The sequence below is a fragment of the Hemitrygon akajei genome, chromosome 7 (genome assembly GCF_048418815.1).
Source record: "Hemitrygon akajei chromosome 7, sHemAka1.3, whole genome shotgun sequence".
Taxonomy (NCBI): Eukaryota; Metazoa; Chordata; class Chondrichthyes; order Myliobatiformes; family Dasyatidae; genus Hemitrygon; species Hemitrygon akajei.
This window is the reverse complement of record NC_133130.1, coordinates 135,404,783-135,422,949: the sequence shown is the minus strand read 5'-3', so window position 1 is coordinate 135,422,949 and position 18,167 is coordinate 135,404,783. Positions and strand designations below refer to the sequence as shown.

Here is an 18,167-nt window from a genome sequence, read left to right as displayed (position 1 = left end):
CACTTCCCCTGGATCTCCTCACCTGGACTACAGTAGCAGGCAAGCCCACGCCGTGAGGCCTAGTCCTTGCTACAACTGAGGCCACGCTGCCACCTTGTTGCCTGTCTCGCCATCAAACAAGGTCCTGCAATCGCAAGAGAATCGTCCAAGTCAGTCAGTCACAGTTATACTTCACACTGCTTTCACGCACCAACTCTGATGTCTGTGAGTAGCAGGCAGCAGCGTGGTCTGCACCCCCAGGTCAGCTCTTCTGAAACTTTCTCCAGCTGAGCACCAGCTTCTCCTTCTCCGGCCCAACCGCCGGCTACTCCTTCTCCAATTTGTCCACCGGCTCCTTCAACAGCTGGCCGGCTGCTCCGAACAACAAGCAGATCATTGATGCGATATACCTGCTCTATCTGTAATTCTTGGAGCCCAGAATAGTCTTGCGATCATAAAAAACACATTTTTAAAAGTGCCCTCGAGAGGACTCAGCGTTCAAACGCACCGCCATCTTACTGGAAGTAGAAGTACAGCCAGGTGATCAGACTTTGCAAAGTGTGGGCATGGAATGGCACAGTGAGCATCCTTAATAGTGGTGTAATAGTCATCAAGTGTGTCGGCTCCTCTGGCCTCATTCAACGATAGGATAAAATGGATAACATTTGACCACTAAATGTTTCAGGTCAGGTGAGCAGGACTGAAACAGAACCGCCACATTTGTGAACCACAATGAGTTAATCATAACGCATACTTCACCATTTCTACCTTTCATCTGTCCTGTTTTTACAGAGAATGGTGAAACCATCGAGCTGCAGTGATGCATCCAAAATGTCAGAGGATAGCCATGTTTCCATGAAGCAAAGTACACAACCATCCCTGATGTCCCTCTGGTACAGTAATCTGGCTCTGAGGTGTTCAGTTTTATTTTCCAGAGACTGTACATTTGCCAGCGGGATAGTCGGGAGTGGAGGTCTAAAGCCTCTCTGTTCCAATTGTCCTTTCAGACCAACACACCATCCCCGCTTCCGTTTTCTTAAAGGGGAATTACACTCAGGGTGGTTATTTCTGGATGACTCCCTGTGCCATGTGCTATTAATGACAGCAATTGGAGGATAAGGCAGATGAATTTGTGGCTGAGGAGTTGAGGGGAGGGAGGGGATTCAGGTTCTTGGACTGTTAAGTCTCTTCTGGAGGGTAATTGTACAAGAGGGATAAGTTATACCCGATCTGGAGCCAGTGCTACTTGGGAGAGTCTGGATGGAGTAGGGGAACTGAAGCAGTAGTGCGGCAGCTGAGACAGTTGAGGCAAATATATATGTACATTAGGCAAGACAGGGAGCTAGGAAGGTCTGAGAGACTAAACTGCATTTATTTTAATGCAAGAACCCTGACTGGTAAGGCAGAGGATCTTGGGGACATCGGCTGGTTATAGCCATTATAGTAACAACTTTGAGGGATGGACAGTAACTATTGCAAAGTAAAAATACCACAGGTGTGACAGAGTTGGGGTAAAAGAGGAGAGGGAATTGAGTTTTTGATTGGGATAATATCACAGTAGTGTTCTGAGAGAATATTCCTCTGAGAGCACCTAGTAAGGCTATTTGGGTAGAACACAGAAATGCAATCACCTTGATGAGATGCACTGTAGATGCACAAAGTGCTTCGGAATTAGAGGAGCAAATATCTAAAGAGTTGGCAGATGACTGTAGGAATAAGAGTTATAATAATAAATGACCTAAACTTTCTCATTTTGACTCAGATGGCCACAGCACTAAAAGATTAGGTGGGACAAAATTTGTTTAGTGCATCAGGGAAAGTTTTGTCAAACAATATGTAGTAGGTTAGAAAGGGAAAAACACTGGATCTCCTACTGGGCAAGACATAGGTCAAGTGACTGTGGGGAGCACTTGACAAAAGTGACCATAATTCTATTAGGTTTAACATAATTATGGAAAAGGATAGGACTGACTGTCTAATTAAAGTCCTAAATTGGGAAAAGGCTGATATGAGGGGATTGCAGGGCAACTTGCAAATGTTAATCACTGTTTCCAGGTAATGAGAGTCTTTTAAAGTGAGATTAGGAGAGTTCAGGACCAACATCTCCTTTAGAAGGAAGGACAATGGTGGTTGAGGGAATCTTGGTTAATGAGGGATATTTAAGTTCTGATTAGAGAAACTTGGAATATTTTGTGGACTTCTCTCCCTATTTATTTATTTCCCTAATGAGCCCATGCTGCCTAATTACACACATGTTCAAAGTTCAAAATTTATTATCAAAATACATATATGTCACCATCTACAACCCTGAGATTCATTTTCTTGTTGGCATACTCAATAAGACCAAGACCCATAATAGAATCAGTGAAAGAATGCATCCAACAGAGTGTACAAACCACCAATGGGCAAAAGACAATAAATTGTGCAAATACAAAAGAGAAAAAAAGTAATAAATAAATAAGTAAGTAAGCAATAAGTATCGAGAACATGAGATGAAGAGTCTTTAAAAGTGAGTCCATAGGTTGGGGGAACAGTTCAGTGATGGGGCGAGTGAAGTTGACTTAAGTTATCCCCACTGGTTTCAGAGCCTGATGGTTGAGAGGCAACTACTGTTCCTGTAGTGAGAGTCCAGAGGCTCCTGTACCACCTTCTTGGTGGCAGCAGCAAGAAGACAGCATGACCTGTATGGTGGGGTGTGAAGATAGATGCTGATTTGCAGCGACAGCACTCCATGTCGATGTGCTCAATGGAGGGGAGGGCTTTATCCAAAATGGACTGGGCCATATCCATTGCTTTTTGTAGGATTTTCCATTCAAGGGCATTGATGTTTCCATACTAGGCGGTGGTCCAACCAGTCAATATACTCTCCACCACACATCTATAGAAGTTTGTCAAAGTATTAGATGTCATCACAACTCTTCGCAAACTTCTAAGGAAGTAGAGGTGCTGTCATGCTTTCTTCATAATTGCACTTACATGCTGGGCCCAGGACAGGTCATCTGAAATGATAATACCTAAGAATATAAAGTAGTTGTCTCCAAATTTGATCTCCCGATGAGGACTGACTCTTAAGCCTCCGGTTTCTCCTCCTGAAGTCAATAATCAGTTCCTTGGGCTTGCTGACATTGAGTGAGAGGCTGTTGTTGTGGCACCACTCAGCCAGACTTTCAATCTCTCTCCTATATGCTGATTCACCACCAGCATTGATTCACCCAACAACAGTGATGTCATCAGCAAACTTAGATATCCGTTGGAGCTGTACATAGCTACACAGTCTTAAGTGTGAAGTCAGCAGAGCAGGGTGCTAAGCACACAGCCTAGTGGTGCACTTGTGTTGATGGAGATTGTCGAGGAGATGTTGTTGCCAATCTGAACTGACTGGGGTCTGCAAGTGAGGGAAATGAGAATCCAATTGCACGAGGAGGTTTTGAGGCCAAGGTCTTGAAGCTTATTGATTAGTTTTGAGGGGATGATAGTATTGAATGCTGAGCTGTAGTTGATAAAGAGCATCCTGATATTTCCACCTTTGCTTCTAGACATTCCAGGGCTGAGTGAAAAGCCAATGGAATGGCACCTGCTGCTCTGGTAGGCAAATTGGAGTGGATCCAAGTTGCTTCTCAGGCAGGAGTTGATATGTTTCATCACCAACCTTTCAAAACACTTCATCACTGTGAATGTGAGTGCAACTGGATGATAGTTCTTGAGGTAGTTTACTACTTTCTTCTTAGGCACTAGTATGATCGAGGCCTGCATGGGGCATGTGGGTACTTCAGACTGCCTAAGCAAGAGGTTAAAGATATCGATGATCAGCACTGGTCTTTAGTACTCAGCCAGGTACCCCACTTGAGCTGGATGCTTTCTGCGGGTTCACCCTCCTGAAGGATGGTCTCGGGTCGACCTCAGAGACCAAAATCACAGGGTCACTGGGGGCTGAGGGAGTTCATAAAGGTTCCTCCATGTTTTGACAGTCAAAGTGAGCGTAGGAGGTATTGTGCTCATCTGGGAGCAAAGCCTTGTTATCACCTATGTCGCTTGATTTCACTTGGTAAGAGGTAATACCATTCAAACCCAGCCACGTCTGTTGAGCATCCTTAGTCCGGAATTGCCACTGCCCATGAGATGGCTTTCCAGAGATCGTATCTGGAACTCTTGCACCTTACTTGCATGTCTCTGATCTGGCCCTTGGCAGATTTTAGATATCTTGGTTCATCCAGGGCTTCTAGTTGAGAAAGACTGAATTATTTTGTGGGAACGCACCAAGTGATCAGATTTCCTCAAATGCAGTCTGGGCATGGAATGGTAGATATTCAAGATCAAAGTATATTTATTATCAACGAATGTATATGTTATACAACCTTGAGATGTGTTTGCTTATAGGTAGCCACAAAGCAAGAAACTCAAAAGAATCCAATTTTTAAAAAAATAAATAAAAGACCAACACTCAATGCACAAATACAATTCATGCAAACAATTGAAGCAACAACAGTATTCTGAACCAAAAATGAGTCAACAGATCCAAACCCTGGAGCAGACCTGGAGTAGGCCCAAAGCCTCACTTATCAATTCATCATATTAGCTGGCATGGAGCACAGCAGCTGGGGCAGTCTTTTGGCACCATGGAGAGAGGAGTGAACATCATGGAGAGTGAGTGAAATCAGCTCTCTCCTCTTATCTTGGCGGTGTTTAAATTGTCTGAACAGTGGATTGTAACTCACATAAGGACACGGCTACTGCGAAGGGCTCAGGGCCTAGACATTGGTGCCAGCGACTCACTCTGGGCCTGGATTTCACTGCCCAGCCCTTAAGCTCTTCAAATCAGCTCAGCGCCCAGAGCAATGCAACCTCGCACCCAGTCGTTATACAGGCATCAGAACTCCTCTACCCCACCCCTACTTCTCCACTTGGCACCCAGAGCAATCCAGCCTCGCACCCGGGCCAGTTGTATGGGCATTAGAACTCCTCTTCCCTGATTTCTCCTCGCCAAATGGCTCACTCCATCTGTATCGATTCTGCAACACACCATCACTTCTCATCCCCCAATCTCGCCCCACCATCACTCACCTCACTGTTTACAATATTTTGACACAATTACCTCAAAAAAGCTGTTTTCAGTTGAACTTAACTTTATGACCACCAGTGAGCTGTTGCACGCATTCGGTAGCACCACCTTAACCAGAAGTTGTAGCAGTGGTCTTGTGTGTTGGGACCTCCGCTGCTTATAGGTTTAATGCTGATGGTAATTGGGCAGAGTTTTCTTCAAACAAGCCTGGTTGAAGTCCCCGACTATGATTTGAAGTGTGCTGGAGTCTTGTTTGGTGACGGCAGTGTGCAGTATCTCGTGTCTGATGACGGTCAGCCGATGGTAGCATTTCTTTCTTACTTATTTAGAGATTCTGCACAGTAACAGGCCCTACTACCCTAATGAGCCCACGCTACCGAATTACACATGGAGAACATACAAACTCCTTATAGATAGCGGTGGAATCGAGCATGGTTTTGTGGCGTCCTAATAGCATTATGCTAACTGCCACGCAACTGCGTCGCCATATAGATTGTCAATAAACTGAAAAGGGTAAAAAGCTCTTCCAAAGGCAATGCCAGGACTGAATGGCTCAAGTTAGGAGAGACTGGGACCGTTTACCCTGGAACGCAAGAGGCATATGTAATCATGAGGGGCATAAAATGCGAGGAAGACTTAGAGATGACTTGAGGGGCTCAAACTGAAGAGTATATACAAGGGGCTGCCAGTGGCAGTGGCACAGCTACAACTTTTAAAAGGCAGGATAGGAAAGGTTTAGAGGTACGTGAGCCAAATTGGACTACCTTAGGAAGGTACTTTGGTCAACACGGACAAGTTGACCTGAAGGGCCTGCGTCTGTGTGAATATATTTGTACGGCTTTGGAAATTCAGAGCGAGTTTCCCTCCAGAGAAATTGTAGGGGCCCTAGCAGAGATTTTAAAGTGTCCTTGGCCGTAGGTGAAGAGCCAGAGGATAGAGGATAGCTAGTGTTACTCCATTGTTTAAGAAAGGCTCTAAGAATAAGCCACAAAATTATGGGTAGTTGTACCTGACATCAGTAGTAGGCAAGTTATTGGAAGGTATTTGAAGGGACTGGATATTTAAGTATTTGGATAGACAGGGACTGATTAGGATCGTCAACATGGCTTTATGCACAACAGGTCATGTCTAAAGAGTTTTTTGAGAAAGTTACCAATAAAGTTTATGAAGCCAAGGTACAGGATGTTATCTACATGGAATTTAGCAAGGTATTTGACAAGGTCCCACATGGGAGGTTGGTCAAGAAGGTTCAGTTGCTTGGTGTTCAAGATGGGACTCTGGTTTTGTGGGAGAAGCCAGAGAGATAGTAAACAGTTGCCTCTCTTACTGGAGGGCTATGACTAGTGCTGTGTCGCAGGGATTGGTGCTGGGTCTGTGGTTGCTTATCTATGTCAACAATCTAGATGATAATGTGGTGAACTAGATCAACAAATTTGCCGAAAATACCAAGATTGGGGGTGTAGTGGACAGTGAGGAGACTATCAAAGCTTGCAGCAGGATCTGGGATTGCTGGATAAATGGCAGTTGGAATTTAATGCAGACAAATGTGAGGCATTACACTTTGGAAGGACAAATAAGGGTAGGACTAACAAGGTGAGTGGTAGGGCACTGAAGGGGGCAGTAGAACAGAAGGATCTAGGAATATAGTTCCATAATTCTTTGAAAGTGACATCACAGGTAGATAGGGTTGTAAAGAAAGCTTTTGGCACATTCATAACTCAAAGTATGAGTACATGAGTTGGGATGTTAATATTGAAATTGTGTAAGATGTTGGTGAGGCCTAATTTGAAGTACTGAGTGCAGTTTTGGTCACCTACCTACAGGAAAGATGTCAATAAGATTGAAAGGATGCAGAGAAACTTTACAAGGATGTTGCCAGGTCTTGAGGACCTCAGTTATACGGAAAGGTTGAATAGACAATAGGTGCAGAAGTAGACCATTCGGCCCTTCGAGCCTGCACCGCCATTTTGAGATCATGGCTGATCAATTACTATCAATACCTGGTTCCTGCCTTGTCCCCATATCCCTTGATTCCCCTATCCATAAGATACCTATCTAGCTCCTTCTTGAAAGCATCCAGAGAATTGGCCTCCACTACCTACCCCCCTACCTACATGGACCACAACATCTGGATTCTTGCCCTCCCTCTCGAGAATAACCTGCACCCGATCTGAGATGTCTCGGACCCCGGCACCAGGGAAGCAACATACCATCCAAGACTCCCGATCTTCCCCACAAAATCTCCTATCCGCCTCCCGACTATAGAATCCCCTATCAATACCGCTCTCTTCTCTTCCCTCCTCCCCTTCCTAGTCGTGGGTCCAACCTCAGTGCCAGAGACAGGACCACTGCAGCTTGTTCCTGGTAGGTTAGGACTTTATTTCCTAGAGCTTAGGGAGTTATTTATTCCCTAAGATGAGGGGAGATTTGATAGAGGTATATAAAATTATGAGTGGTATAGATAGGATAATTGCAAGCAGGCTTTTTCCACTGAGGTTGGGAGTTACTAGAACTAGAGGTCATGGGTTAAGGATGAAAGGTGAAATGTACTCCCTCATGTCCCCATTAAACTTCTTCACCTAGAAGGTGGTGAGAGTGTGGAACAAGCTGCCAATGAAATGGTGGATAATGGTTCAATTTCAACGTTTAAGAGAAGTTTGGATAGGTACATGGATGGGTGGGGTATGGAGGGCTATGGTCCTAGCACAGGTCGAAGGGACTAGGTAAATAAATTGCGTGGCATGGATTAGATGGGCCAAAGGACCTGTTTCTATACTGTGGTGCCATGTTCCTGAACTGTTCCTGTAGCCATAATATTAGTCACACGAGTGTTGCTGGCACAGAAGCGCGAAGAGAAGCCAATTTGTCATTTTGAAACACTGCTGGTATTTTATTTTGCAACAAGTATGACAACATTTCAAGCAACCTCTGCTAATATCCTTTAACTATTTCGTAATTACTCCCAACTCCTGAAACATCATAGCCCAAATGATTTTATTGTTCATGAAATTTTGTCACAAATAATTACGACAGAAACAATTATCAACAGTGAAAGGAATGGGCAGGAGGGAAAAGTCCAAGACAGACTTGCAGTGAAATATTTATTCAAAAGTGATTGAAAATAACAACTTTAAAAAGGATTGAATATCTTCATATAAGCCTAAAACAATCAAATTATGTTTGCATGCAACATTATTTAATATTTCACTAAGACAACTGCAAATGGTACAGAAATGGACATCCAAAAGCAAGAGCAAAATAATATCTGCAGAACCTTTATCTATATGACAGTAAACACTGATACTTGGGAGTGGCCATAGGAAGCTTGGGCACTTCCCAATTATCTGGCCGTATCAACAATGCTAGTCTAAGTTCTGGGGATGGACACATTTTGGTGTCATAAATATCGTACAGTCACATTTGCACATACATACTGCAGGTTAATTTCTGTACAACGTAGTATGCTGTGAATACTGAGACCTGTAATTTACCCCAGCTCCCTCACTCCAGCACTGACACTCACTGCAAGTCTAGTTCATCTGCAACGCAGAAAGCCACTAACTCATTAGTGGGAATTGCCTCCCTTGAAGCTTAAGATACCTTTGCCTCAATAAATACATAGTAGCTAACTCAACGATTGAAATACTTTTGGACGAAAGCATTTGGACAGGTCAACTGTGCATACTGGAACAGCATCTCTGACTCACTCACAGTAGGATTGGCACCAAGAGTCACCCTGGGAAGCCAGGCCTGATTAAGAAAGAGTGTGGAATGTGTAATGGACCCTGTGACCACACAAAGATCATCTAATTTTCTACATTAAAACACAGAATTCTTATCTTCTGAATTCCTATTGACAGCTTGCTGCTCAGTGATCTGATGATAATCTAATGTATGTAATAGTGTTTGATTTTGGTGAAGTTGTCAATGGCAACCAGAGATTTCGGCTGAGCACCGTCCTTTGCGCAGTGGCTTGTGTCTAACATTTACTGTTGAGACTTGGGTACACAACAGGAAGACAATGGTGCTTACGAGAAGTTCAACGGCCTGAGTGAGACAGGGAGGGAGGGAGCACGTACCTGGGTAGTAGAAATGACAGCAGTTTGAACAGCTCACAGAGCATCTGCCCCCTTCCTATATATTACAAGCAAGAGATCTCACCTACCAGATCCATTGGTTGGGATCTCCTGCCTATACAGTCCAGCAAGAGACTACCTCATGGCCAAAGTGACTACATCTTGCTGATCAATGAAGAATTTCTAATGTCCCATGAAAATTTGTTTAGTGTAAAATTCCCTTGTACAATCTGAACCACCAGCGGACCAGGCCTCAGCATAAACATCACTGACGCAAATGCTCCATGAAGCGATCAGTAGAAGGCAAATTTCAGTGCATCCCACTCATTTTGAGGATAGGAGCGGAGATATCATTCCATGTGGCTATTAGCAGATCCCGTGCTCTTTCTGTTAGATCTGGCACATCATCTGTTGTCAGCCCACGGGTCTCCATGGAAGGAAGAATCTGAACTATACATTTGCCTGGAAATGAAACAAAGTGTTGTCACTTTGATGACTTCAGGATATCCAAGATGAGAGCTCCCCTCCCCATTCACAAGTCAAAACCATTTCGCTCCTACGAAGCCATTATGGAACCTTTTCCAAACTCAGTCAAGGCTGCTCAGATCCTGTGTTGTGCTTAATGCTCTGAAATACCCTTTCCTTTCAAAGAATTCGTGCAATTTCCTTCTTGAAAAGTTTTCTAATTTCAGGAAGTGCATTAATGATCAAGTATTATGTCAAATTAATTGCAAACTTTCATATTGAGTGTCAATGATGTACAAGAGCTAACAGGGTGGGCAGATCAGCACAACGCCAAGACAACCGGAAAATGGGCACGAGGAAATTAATCCATTATTTGGGAGGAGGGTGGGGCAAGGTTCATTGTACAGGTGAAGGCTCTTCGGCCCACCATTTGTACTGAACTAATTAAACAGTTAATTAAACATCTAGCTAATCCCTCCTGCCTAGGCAATGTCATATCCCTCCACTCTTTGAACATTCATGCTTGGGCTCATTAAAGCCATAAAGCAATGGAGGAATGAACATTCTGCTGAATGAAGAGCTTGAGGAGGATTTTCAGGCAAGGGGGAAGGTCTAAACACTCAGTGCCCTAAGACAGCATGGCTTGCAAGGTTATGGTCAATAGATCGGGTAAATAAATGCAAGGGTATAATTGAAACAAACTTTTTTTCATGCAAGCTAACACAGTTGTGCGCACAAAACATACCAGAGGTAAATCTTTTCTCTGCTCTGTTGTAGAAATCATTGTAAGAGGAGAAGACCACTGGAATAATTGGAACCTGAAACACAAAGATACAAAGTCAAATACAAAGATCAACAATCACTGGGGATTTGATTTTTGGTTCTATTTTCCCAGAAGTATTAATTCCTGCTGGGGAAATCAGGCACAACTTCTCCTGACACAATACTCAAAAAATTGATAAAACAAGTACATTTATTTATTTAATCACTCACGGGCGTGGGGCTCCAAAGCGATAGCCAGCATTTAATTGCCCGAGCCTAGCTGCCCTAAAGATGATTTGTGGTGAGCTGCCTTCTTGAACTATTGAGGTATTCAGTAGCCCCACAATAGTGTTAGGGAAGGAGTTCCAGGATTTTCTCTTAGGGATGGTAAAGGAATGGTGATACATTTCAAAGTCAGGATAGACTGCTGCTCATCCTTCTAAATGGTGCAGGTTTGGTTGGAGCTGTCTTGGTGAGTCACTACAGTGCATCCTGTAGATAATACAATCTGCTGCTACCGTGGAATGAAATGAGCCAGGGATACCCATGGGTAAGTTTAAATTACTTTTCCTCCCCAAAACAGCAAGAACATCCTGAAGCATTTTCTCTAACCTTCGGAAAATTTATAGCTACAAAGGCACTCAGAGGGGAGTTTGATGTTTGGCTTGCAGACAATGTAGCCCTCCTGATGAGATGATCGGAACTGCCAATAGTTATGCCAGCCAGGGCAAGAATACCAATGCCATCTGGCTCAGAAAGCTTTGCAGAGTGCTGGGAGAACCTCAGTGCTTTCAGGTGCCAGTGTAGGATCGTCATGGCTCTGGTGCCCTCCACAGTGTGAGGAAGAATCAGTGGTGATGAAGACTCCTGCTGGCAGCTTTATGGCCAGTCTCTGAGCACAAGAAAGACCAAGCCCAATCATAGTAACCGTACTAAATGCTGTAATTCCCTGCTCTGGGACAGTCATCCCAAAGATCCCCATGACTGGCCAACAAGTTACTCATAGGGTCACAGAGTGGGCCCCATCCATCCAAGGACACAATGAAAATAATCTCCACCATGCAATGAACCAAGGAAAATATAAAAGGCAGCCAAAACAAATAACCTTTTTTGTCCTATTAATAGTACTACATGACATAATACAGATATTACAGGTAATCCTTAAAATTACAATAGCTGATCTGCAGCTCCTGATTCACATCAGCCCACTGCACCTACGAACTGCATTCCTTTGCTTTCATACAGTAGTTAGCTGTGAATCAGGGAATAGTATTCTCACTCAAGTTACAAGGCTAACACAGTTACATGCCAAGAACAAAACACCACGTAATCCTACCAGGAAGCGCAGAAATGTGAGACTTGGCGGCTTCTGGATGGGCATCAAAACCATTCCTGATTTACCCAACAAAAGCAGTGAACCTCTATCAACCCCAATAAAACACAATCTGGTCATTGGCTGCAGTATACAATATTGTACTTGGATGAATGGCGGAAATTGTGAAATTGTAAGTATTCCTGGATAGATTGTACTGATTTCTCCAAGAATTTGTATTTAAGCTCTGCATACATACATACAAAAGCAGAAATTCTGAACTCTTAAATTACTTCTAAATGTTTCAAAAAATGCACAAGAGTGGATATTTCATCAGTTCTACAATTCACATCAGCTGCAGACTTCATTCTACCTTCAATCAATAATACCTAGCAACACCAGTTCCAATTTTACCTGTGCCTGCACGGCCAAGTGGAAAGCTCCTCTCTTAAACGGCAGCATATTCCCATCATGGTTCCTGGTCCCTTCCGGAAACACCCACAACCTGATCTGGAGGGATACGAAACACTCAGTGTTAATAATGCAACTCAGAATTTCTATTAATGGCACCGCTAAAAACCCTCCTGTAATGACTAAAGATGTTAAAGTCAAGCATCATTGCATTAAGCTAGGAATTGACTTATTACTGTCACATGTACAGAGATACATGTGAAAAAATGGTCTTACATACTGTTCAATCCAATCAGATTATTACATAGTTCATTGAGGTAGAACAAGGAAAAATAGTAACAATGTAAAATAGAGAAAATAGAAAACAGCTGAGAGAACATGCAGTGCAGGTAAACAAGATGCAAGATAATAACAGGGTAGATTGTGCGGTCAAGAGTCCATCTCATTGTATTTTAATAGTCTTATCACCAGGGTAGAAGCTGTCCTTGAGCCTGGTGGTTTGTGCTTTCAGGCTTTGCATCCTCTGCCCGATTGAAAAGGAGTGAAAATCTCCAGGGTAGGTGGAGTCTTTGATTACGTAGACTGCTTTACTAAGGCAACGAGGAATAAAGTTCACAAAGGGGAGGCTGGTTTCCATCATGTGTTGAGCAGTGTCCACAATTCATCTTCAACACTGGTGCTCCACCACAGGGCTCCCTGCTGAGCCCATTGCTATACACTCTGCTCACACGGCCAAAAACCCAAGTAATCACATTGTCAATGACACAGCAGTGGAAAACCCGCACCACTCACACCCTTCTTTACAATAGCAGCACAGCAGTAGAAACTGCAATTGTTGGGAGTGCGTCAACAATTGCACCCACCAACCCACCCCTCCACATTCCCAACCATCACCATTTTATCAATTTTTGTCAGTCACCTTATGTACAAACTCTCAAATGCTCCTGTGGCTAAACACTTAAGAAACATATGTATTCCAATAATTAAACCACTGCGTTGCTTAGTAATAATTGTAGCTTTCATCGGGGCAGGGCCTTTCACATGCTCCATTATTCTCACTTTATCCGTTATCCTTTAAAATTGTTCCGATCGTTGACCGACTGTAGCCTAATGCTTTTCTAATGACCGATGGCGTTTCACCTCTTTCCAAACGCTTTATTATTTCCACTTTATTTTCAATCGTGATCGCTTCCCGTCAATGGAACAGAAACACTGTGGGCGGCGGGTCCCAATCTGCGCCGGCTCCTGAGGTCCGCTGGGTCCGAAGAACCGCCACACTGAATTCCCCGGGTCCTAAGGACCACCACATTGACACAGGCTGAATGGGACAAGTAGGGGCTGTGCAGGGTTTGGGTATTTGATCCTCCACAATATTCCACGTGGGAATTTAAACAGGAGGTGGCAGTGTTTTTTGAATGAGGTCGAGTTGCGAGCTCGACATCAACCCGGCACGGATGGTACGGGAGTCACTGGATCGATATCCGTTCTCGAGCCCAGCGCTGATCTCACTGCGCCACCAGCCAACCGGAACGGAGGGGGGAGAGAGGGGGCGGGGTCAGGGTGAATCTTTAAGCCAAATACAAAGTTAAACACTCAACACAGTGTCAACGGCAATTACTTAAAATGGCAGGCAGCATCGCGATCCGACTTAAAATGGCAGACGGCGTTCTCCTTCCTCGGTTCGTAAGTACGAGTTGTCTGTAAGTCGGACGTTCGTAACTCAGGGACTACCTGTACTGCAACCTCTATCTTACTGTTTAGTTTTATACTGCATCAGATCCAGAGTAACAATTATTTCATTTTCCTTTACACTTGTGTACCGGAAATGACATTGAACAGTCTTGAATTCTCTGCAGTCCTGCAATCATATTGAAGAATTTGTCACACCAAGACGTGATGCATCCGGATAGAATGACTTAACTGATCAAAACAAAATACTTCACAAGTGCTTGTAGCAGGTGTTATCAACTTTCTCTTCAGAAACAGGAAAAAGGTCCCTACACAATGAATGAGGGAGAATTAGCCTCAGAACAGATAAGAAAGGGGCAAACAGGCAAAATTAAGTCAGAAGAGCTTTAAGGAGACATGCTTTTTTTTCCCCCAAAGCAGCAAGTTCCAGTTTATATTAGGGAGCAGAGTGTGACACTTCAGCTGAGCAGGATAACTCAGAAGGCAACTGTTCAGCTGATTCCTTTCCCTCTTGGGGATTTAGATATAGAAAACTGCACAGGAACAGGACAGTGAATTAAATTCAAATTTAGCTGAACTAAACCAATCCCTTCTGCTTACAGAATGCTTATATCCCTCTAATCTCTGCACATTCATGTGTTTATCCAAGACCTTCTCAAACACCCTCTATTGTATTTGCATCCACCACCCGACAGTGCATCCAGGCACCCACCCAGTGTAAAAATAAACACTTGACCACACATCTCCTTTGATGTTCCCTCCTCACCTTATAGATTAGCTTTATTCGTTACATGTACATTGACATACGGTGAAATGCATCATTTACATCAAATCAAATTAGTGGGGATTGTGGTGGGGCAGTCAGCAAGTGCCACCATGCTTTCAGTATCAACACACGTTGGTGCCTTACCAAACATACTAATGCTACCCTGTATGTCTTTGGAACGTGGAAGGAAACCCAACCAGTCACAGGGAGAAAATGCAACCTCCTTATCGACAGCGGCAAGAAGTGAAGCCCATTCGGTGATCGCTAACAATGTAAAGCGACTGTGCTAACTCCAAAGCAACTGTGCCACCCTCTAGAATTATACATTTTGACTCTGGGGAAGTATCAACTCTCTACTCTATTTATACCTCTCAATCTTATAAACCTCTCCCAGATCTCCTCTCCTCCACAGGAAACAACTCAAGTTTGCCCAACCTCTCCTCAGAGCAAACGGCCAATATTCCAGGCAGCATCTTAATATCACAGAGGATGTGGAAGAGGAAGGTAATCAAGCAGAGGGTCAGGTCTGATCCTGAGCAACGCTGACCAAATGGGACACAACGATGGTATGCAACAAACTGCCAGCAATGCAATACTGGGAAAAACAATAGTTTGTTGTTGTATGCAGCTTTTATCTTTTTTTATTTTTCATATATCCTTACCTTGTACCCGAGTCTCTGCCAGCTCTCCGCATACAAATCAGTCCTATTTCCCTGTAACCTTCACGCACTAAGCCAATGTTGAATCCAATTTACTACATCATCCTGCATGTGATACCACTGAACCAAAGGCCTTGCTAAAGTCAATATAGACAACATTCACTGCATTTCATTCATCCAACTTTACTGGTAACCTCCTCAAAAAACTGTATAAATTGGTTAGACATGACCAACTACACACAAAGCTACAATGACTACTCCTAATCAGGCCCTGTCTATCCAAATATGTATACAGTATATCCTGTTCCTTAGAATACCTTCCAATAATTTACCCACTACTGATGTCAGGATCACCAATCTATAATTTCCAGCTTATTCTTAGAGTATTTCTTGAACAATGGAACATTAGCTAACCTCCAGTTCCTCACCCATGACTGAGGACATTTTAAATAAATCCCAGAGCCCCTGAAATTTCTACACTAGTCTCCCACAAGGTCCGAAGGGACAGTTTGTCAGACCCTGGGACCTATCCATCCTAATTTGCCTCAAGCGAGCAATCACCTCCTCTTCCATAATCTGTACACAATCCATAAGAAAATAAAATACAGGAGTAACATTTGGCCCATCAAGTCTACTCTGCCATTTCATCATGGCTGATCAATTTCCCTCTCAGCCCCAATCTCCCATCTTCTCCCCATAATTTCAAGCCCTGACCAATACAGAACCTATCAACCTCTGCCTTAAATGTACCCAATGACATAGCCTCCACAGCCGCCTATGGCAATGAGTTCCACATTCACCACTCTCTGGCTAAAGAAATTCCCCCTCATCTCCATTCAAAATGGATGTCCCTCTATTCTGATCATGCCCTATGGTCATAGACTCCCCCCATCACATCCAATCAATTGAAGACTTTCAACATTCAATAAGGTGCAATGAAATCCAATCTCATTCTTCTGAATTCCAGTGAATACAGGCTCTGAGCCACTCGGTTCTCACATGTTAACTCTTTCACTCCTGGAATCATACTTGTGAACCTCCTCTAAACCATCTCCAGTGTCAGCACATCCTTTCTAAACCTTTCTAAACCTTCCCCAGTGTCAGCACATCCTTTCTAAACCTTTCTAAACCTTTCCCAGTGTAAGCACATCCTTTCTAAACCTTCTCCAGTGTCAGCACATCCTTTCTAAGATAAGGGGCCCAAAACTGCTCACAATACTCCAAGTGAGGCCTTCACCAGTGCTATATAAAGCCTCAATATTACTTGCTTGCTTTTATAAAAACAGAAACATAGAAAACCTACAACACAATACAGGCCCTTCAGCCCACAAAGTTGTGCCGAACATGTCCCTACCTCAGAAATTACTAGTCTTACCTGCAGCCCTCTATTTAAAGCTCCATGTACCTATCTAAAAGCCTCTAGAAAGACCCTATTGTATCCGCCTCCACCACTGTTGCCAGCAGCCCATTCCACACACTCACCACTCTGAGTAAATAACTTAACCCTGACATCTCCTCTGTACCTACTCCCCAGCACCTTAAACTTGTGTCCTCTTGTGGCAATGATTTCAGCCCTGGGAAAAAGCCTCTGACTATCCACACAATCAATGCCTCTCATCATCTTGTACACCTCTACAGGTCACCTCTCATTCTCCTTCGCTCCAAGGAGAAAAGGCTAAGTTCAGTCAACCTATTCTCATAAGGCATGCTCCCCAATCCAGGCAACATCCTTGTAAATCTCCTCGGCACCCTTTCTATGGCTTCCACATCCTTCCTGTAGTGAGGTGACCAGAACTGAGCACAGTACTCCAAGCGGGGTCTGACCAGGGCCCTATATAGCTGCAACATTACCTCTCGACTCCTAAATTCAATTCCACGATTGATGAAGACCAATACACCGTATGCCTTCTTAACCACAGAGTCAACCAGCGCAGCTGCTTTGAGCGTCCTATGGACTCGGACCCCAAGATCCCTCTGATCCTCCACACTGCAAGAGTCTTATCATTATATTCTGCCATCATATTTGACCTACCAAAATGAACCACTTCACACTTATCTGGGTTGAACTCCATCTGCCACTTCTCAGCCCAGTTTTGCATCCTATCAATGTCCCGCTGTAACCTCTGACAGCCCTGCGCACTATTCACAACACCTCCAACATCTGTGTCATCAGCAACTTACATCCCTCCACTTCCTCATCCAGGTCATTTATAAAAGTCACAAAGAGTAAGGGCTCCAGAGCAGATCCCTGAGGAACTACACTGGTGACCGACCTCCATGCAGAATATGACCTGTCTACAACCACTGTTTGCCTTCTGTGGGCAAGCCAGTTCTGAATCCACAAAGCAATGTCCCCTTAAATCCCATGCCTCCTTACTTTCTAGGTAAGCCTTGCATGGGGCACCTTATCAAATGCCTTGCTGAAATCCATATACACTACATCTACTGCTCTTCCTTCATCAATGTGTTTAGTCACATCCTCAAAAAAATTCAATCAGGCTCGTAAGTCTAGCCCTCTTGAAATGAATGCTAACAGTGGATTTGCCTTCCTCACCACTGACTCAAGCTGCAAATTAACCTTTAGGGAATCTTGCACAAAGACTCCCAAGTCCCTTTGTACCTCAGATTTTTTAATTTTCTCTCCACTTAGAAAATAATCTACACTTTCATTCCTTCTACTGAAGTGCATGATATTACACTTTTTAATACTGTATTCCTCCTGCCACTTCTTTGCCCATACTCCTACTATGTCCAAGTCCACCTGCAACCTCCTTGCTTCCTCAACACTATCTGCCCCTTCAACTCTCCATGTTGTCCACAAACTTGGCCACACAGCCATCAATTCCATGATCTCACTACTGTTCTGCCTCATTTCTATAGACATTATCCGTCTCCTGAGTAAACAGATATGAAAATAATATCCATTTAAGAACTCACCTATCTCTTTAAGATTCATGCATACACAGATAACCACATTGATCTTTAAGTG

The 18,167-nt window shown here is 43.7% G+C and overlaps 1 protein-coding gene across 1 annotated transcript in view; it reads right to left on the bottom strand.

Moving 5' to 3' along the window:
• Positions 1-7,900: 7,900 nt before the first annotated feature.
• The window catches only part of agpat2 (1-acylglycerol-3-phosphate O-acyltransferase 2 (lysophosphatidic acid acyltransferase, beta)), a 37,027-nt gene continuing 26,760 nt past the window's right edge, over positions 7,901-18,167 (bottom strand). The window contains exons 4-6 of the mRNA XM_073052054.1: positions 12,068-12,163; positions 10,325-10,397; positions 7,901-9,576 (exon numbers count right to left, since the gene is read on the bottom strand). Of these exons, the coding sequence (XP_072908155.1) occupies positions 9,425-9,576; positions 10,325-10,397; positions 12,068-12,163 (321 nt within the window). The 3' untranslated portion in view covers positions 7,901-9,424. The remainder of the gene's footprint in view (positions 9,577-10,324; positions 10,398-12,067; positions 12,164-18,167) is intronic.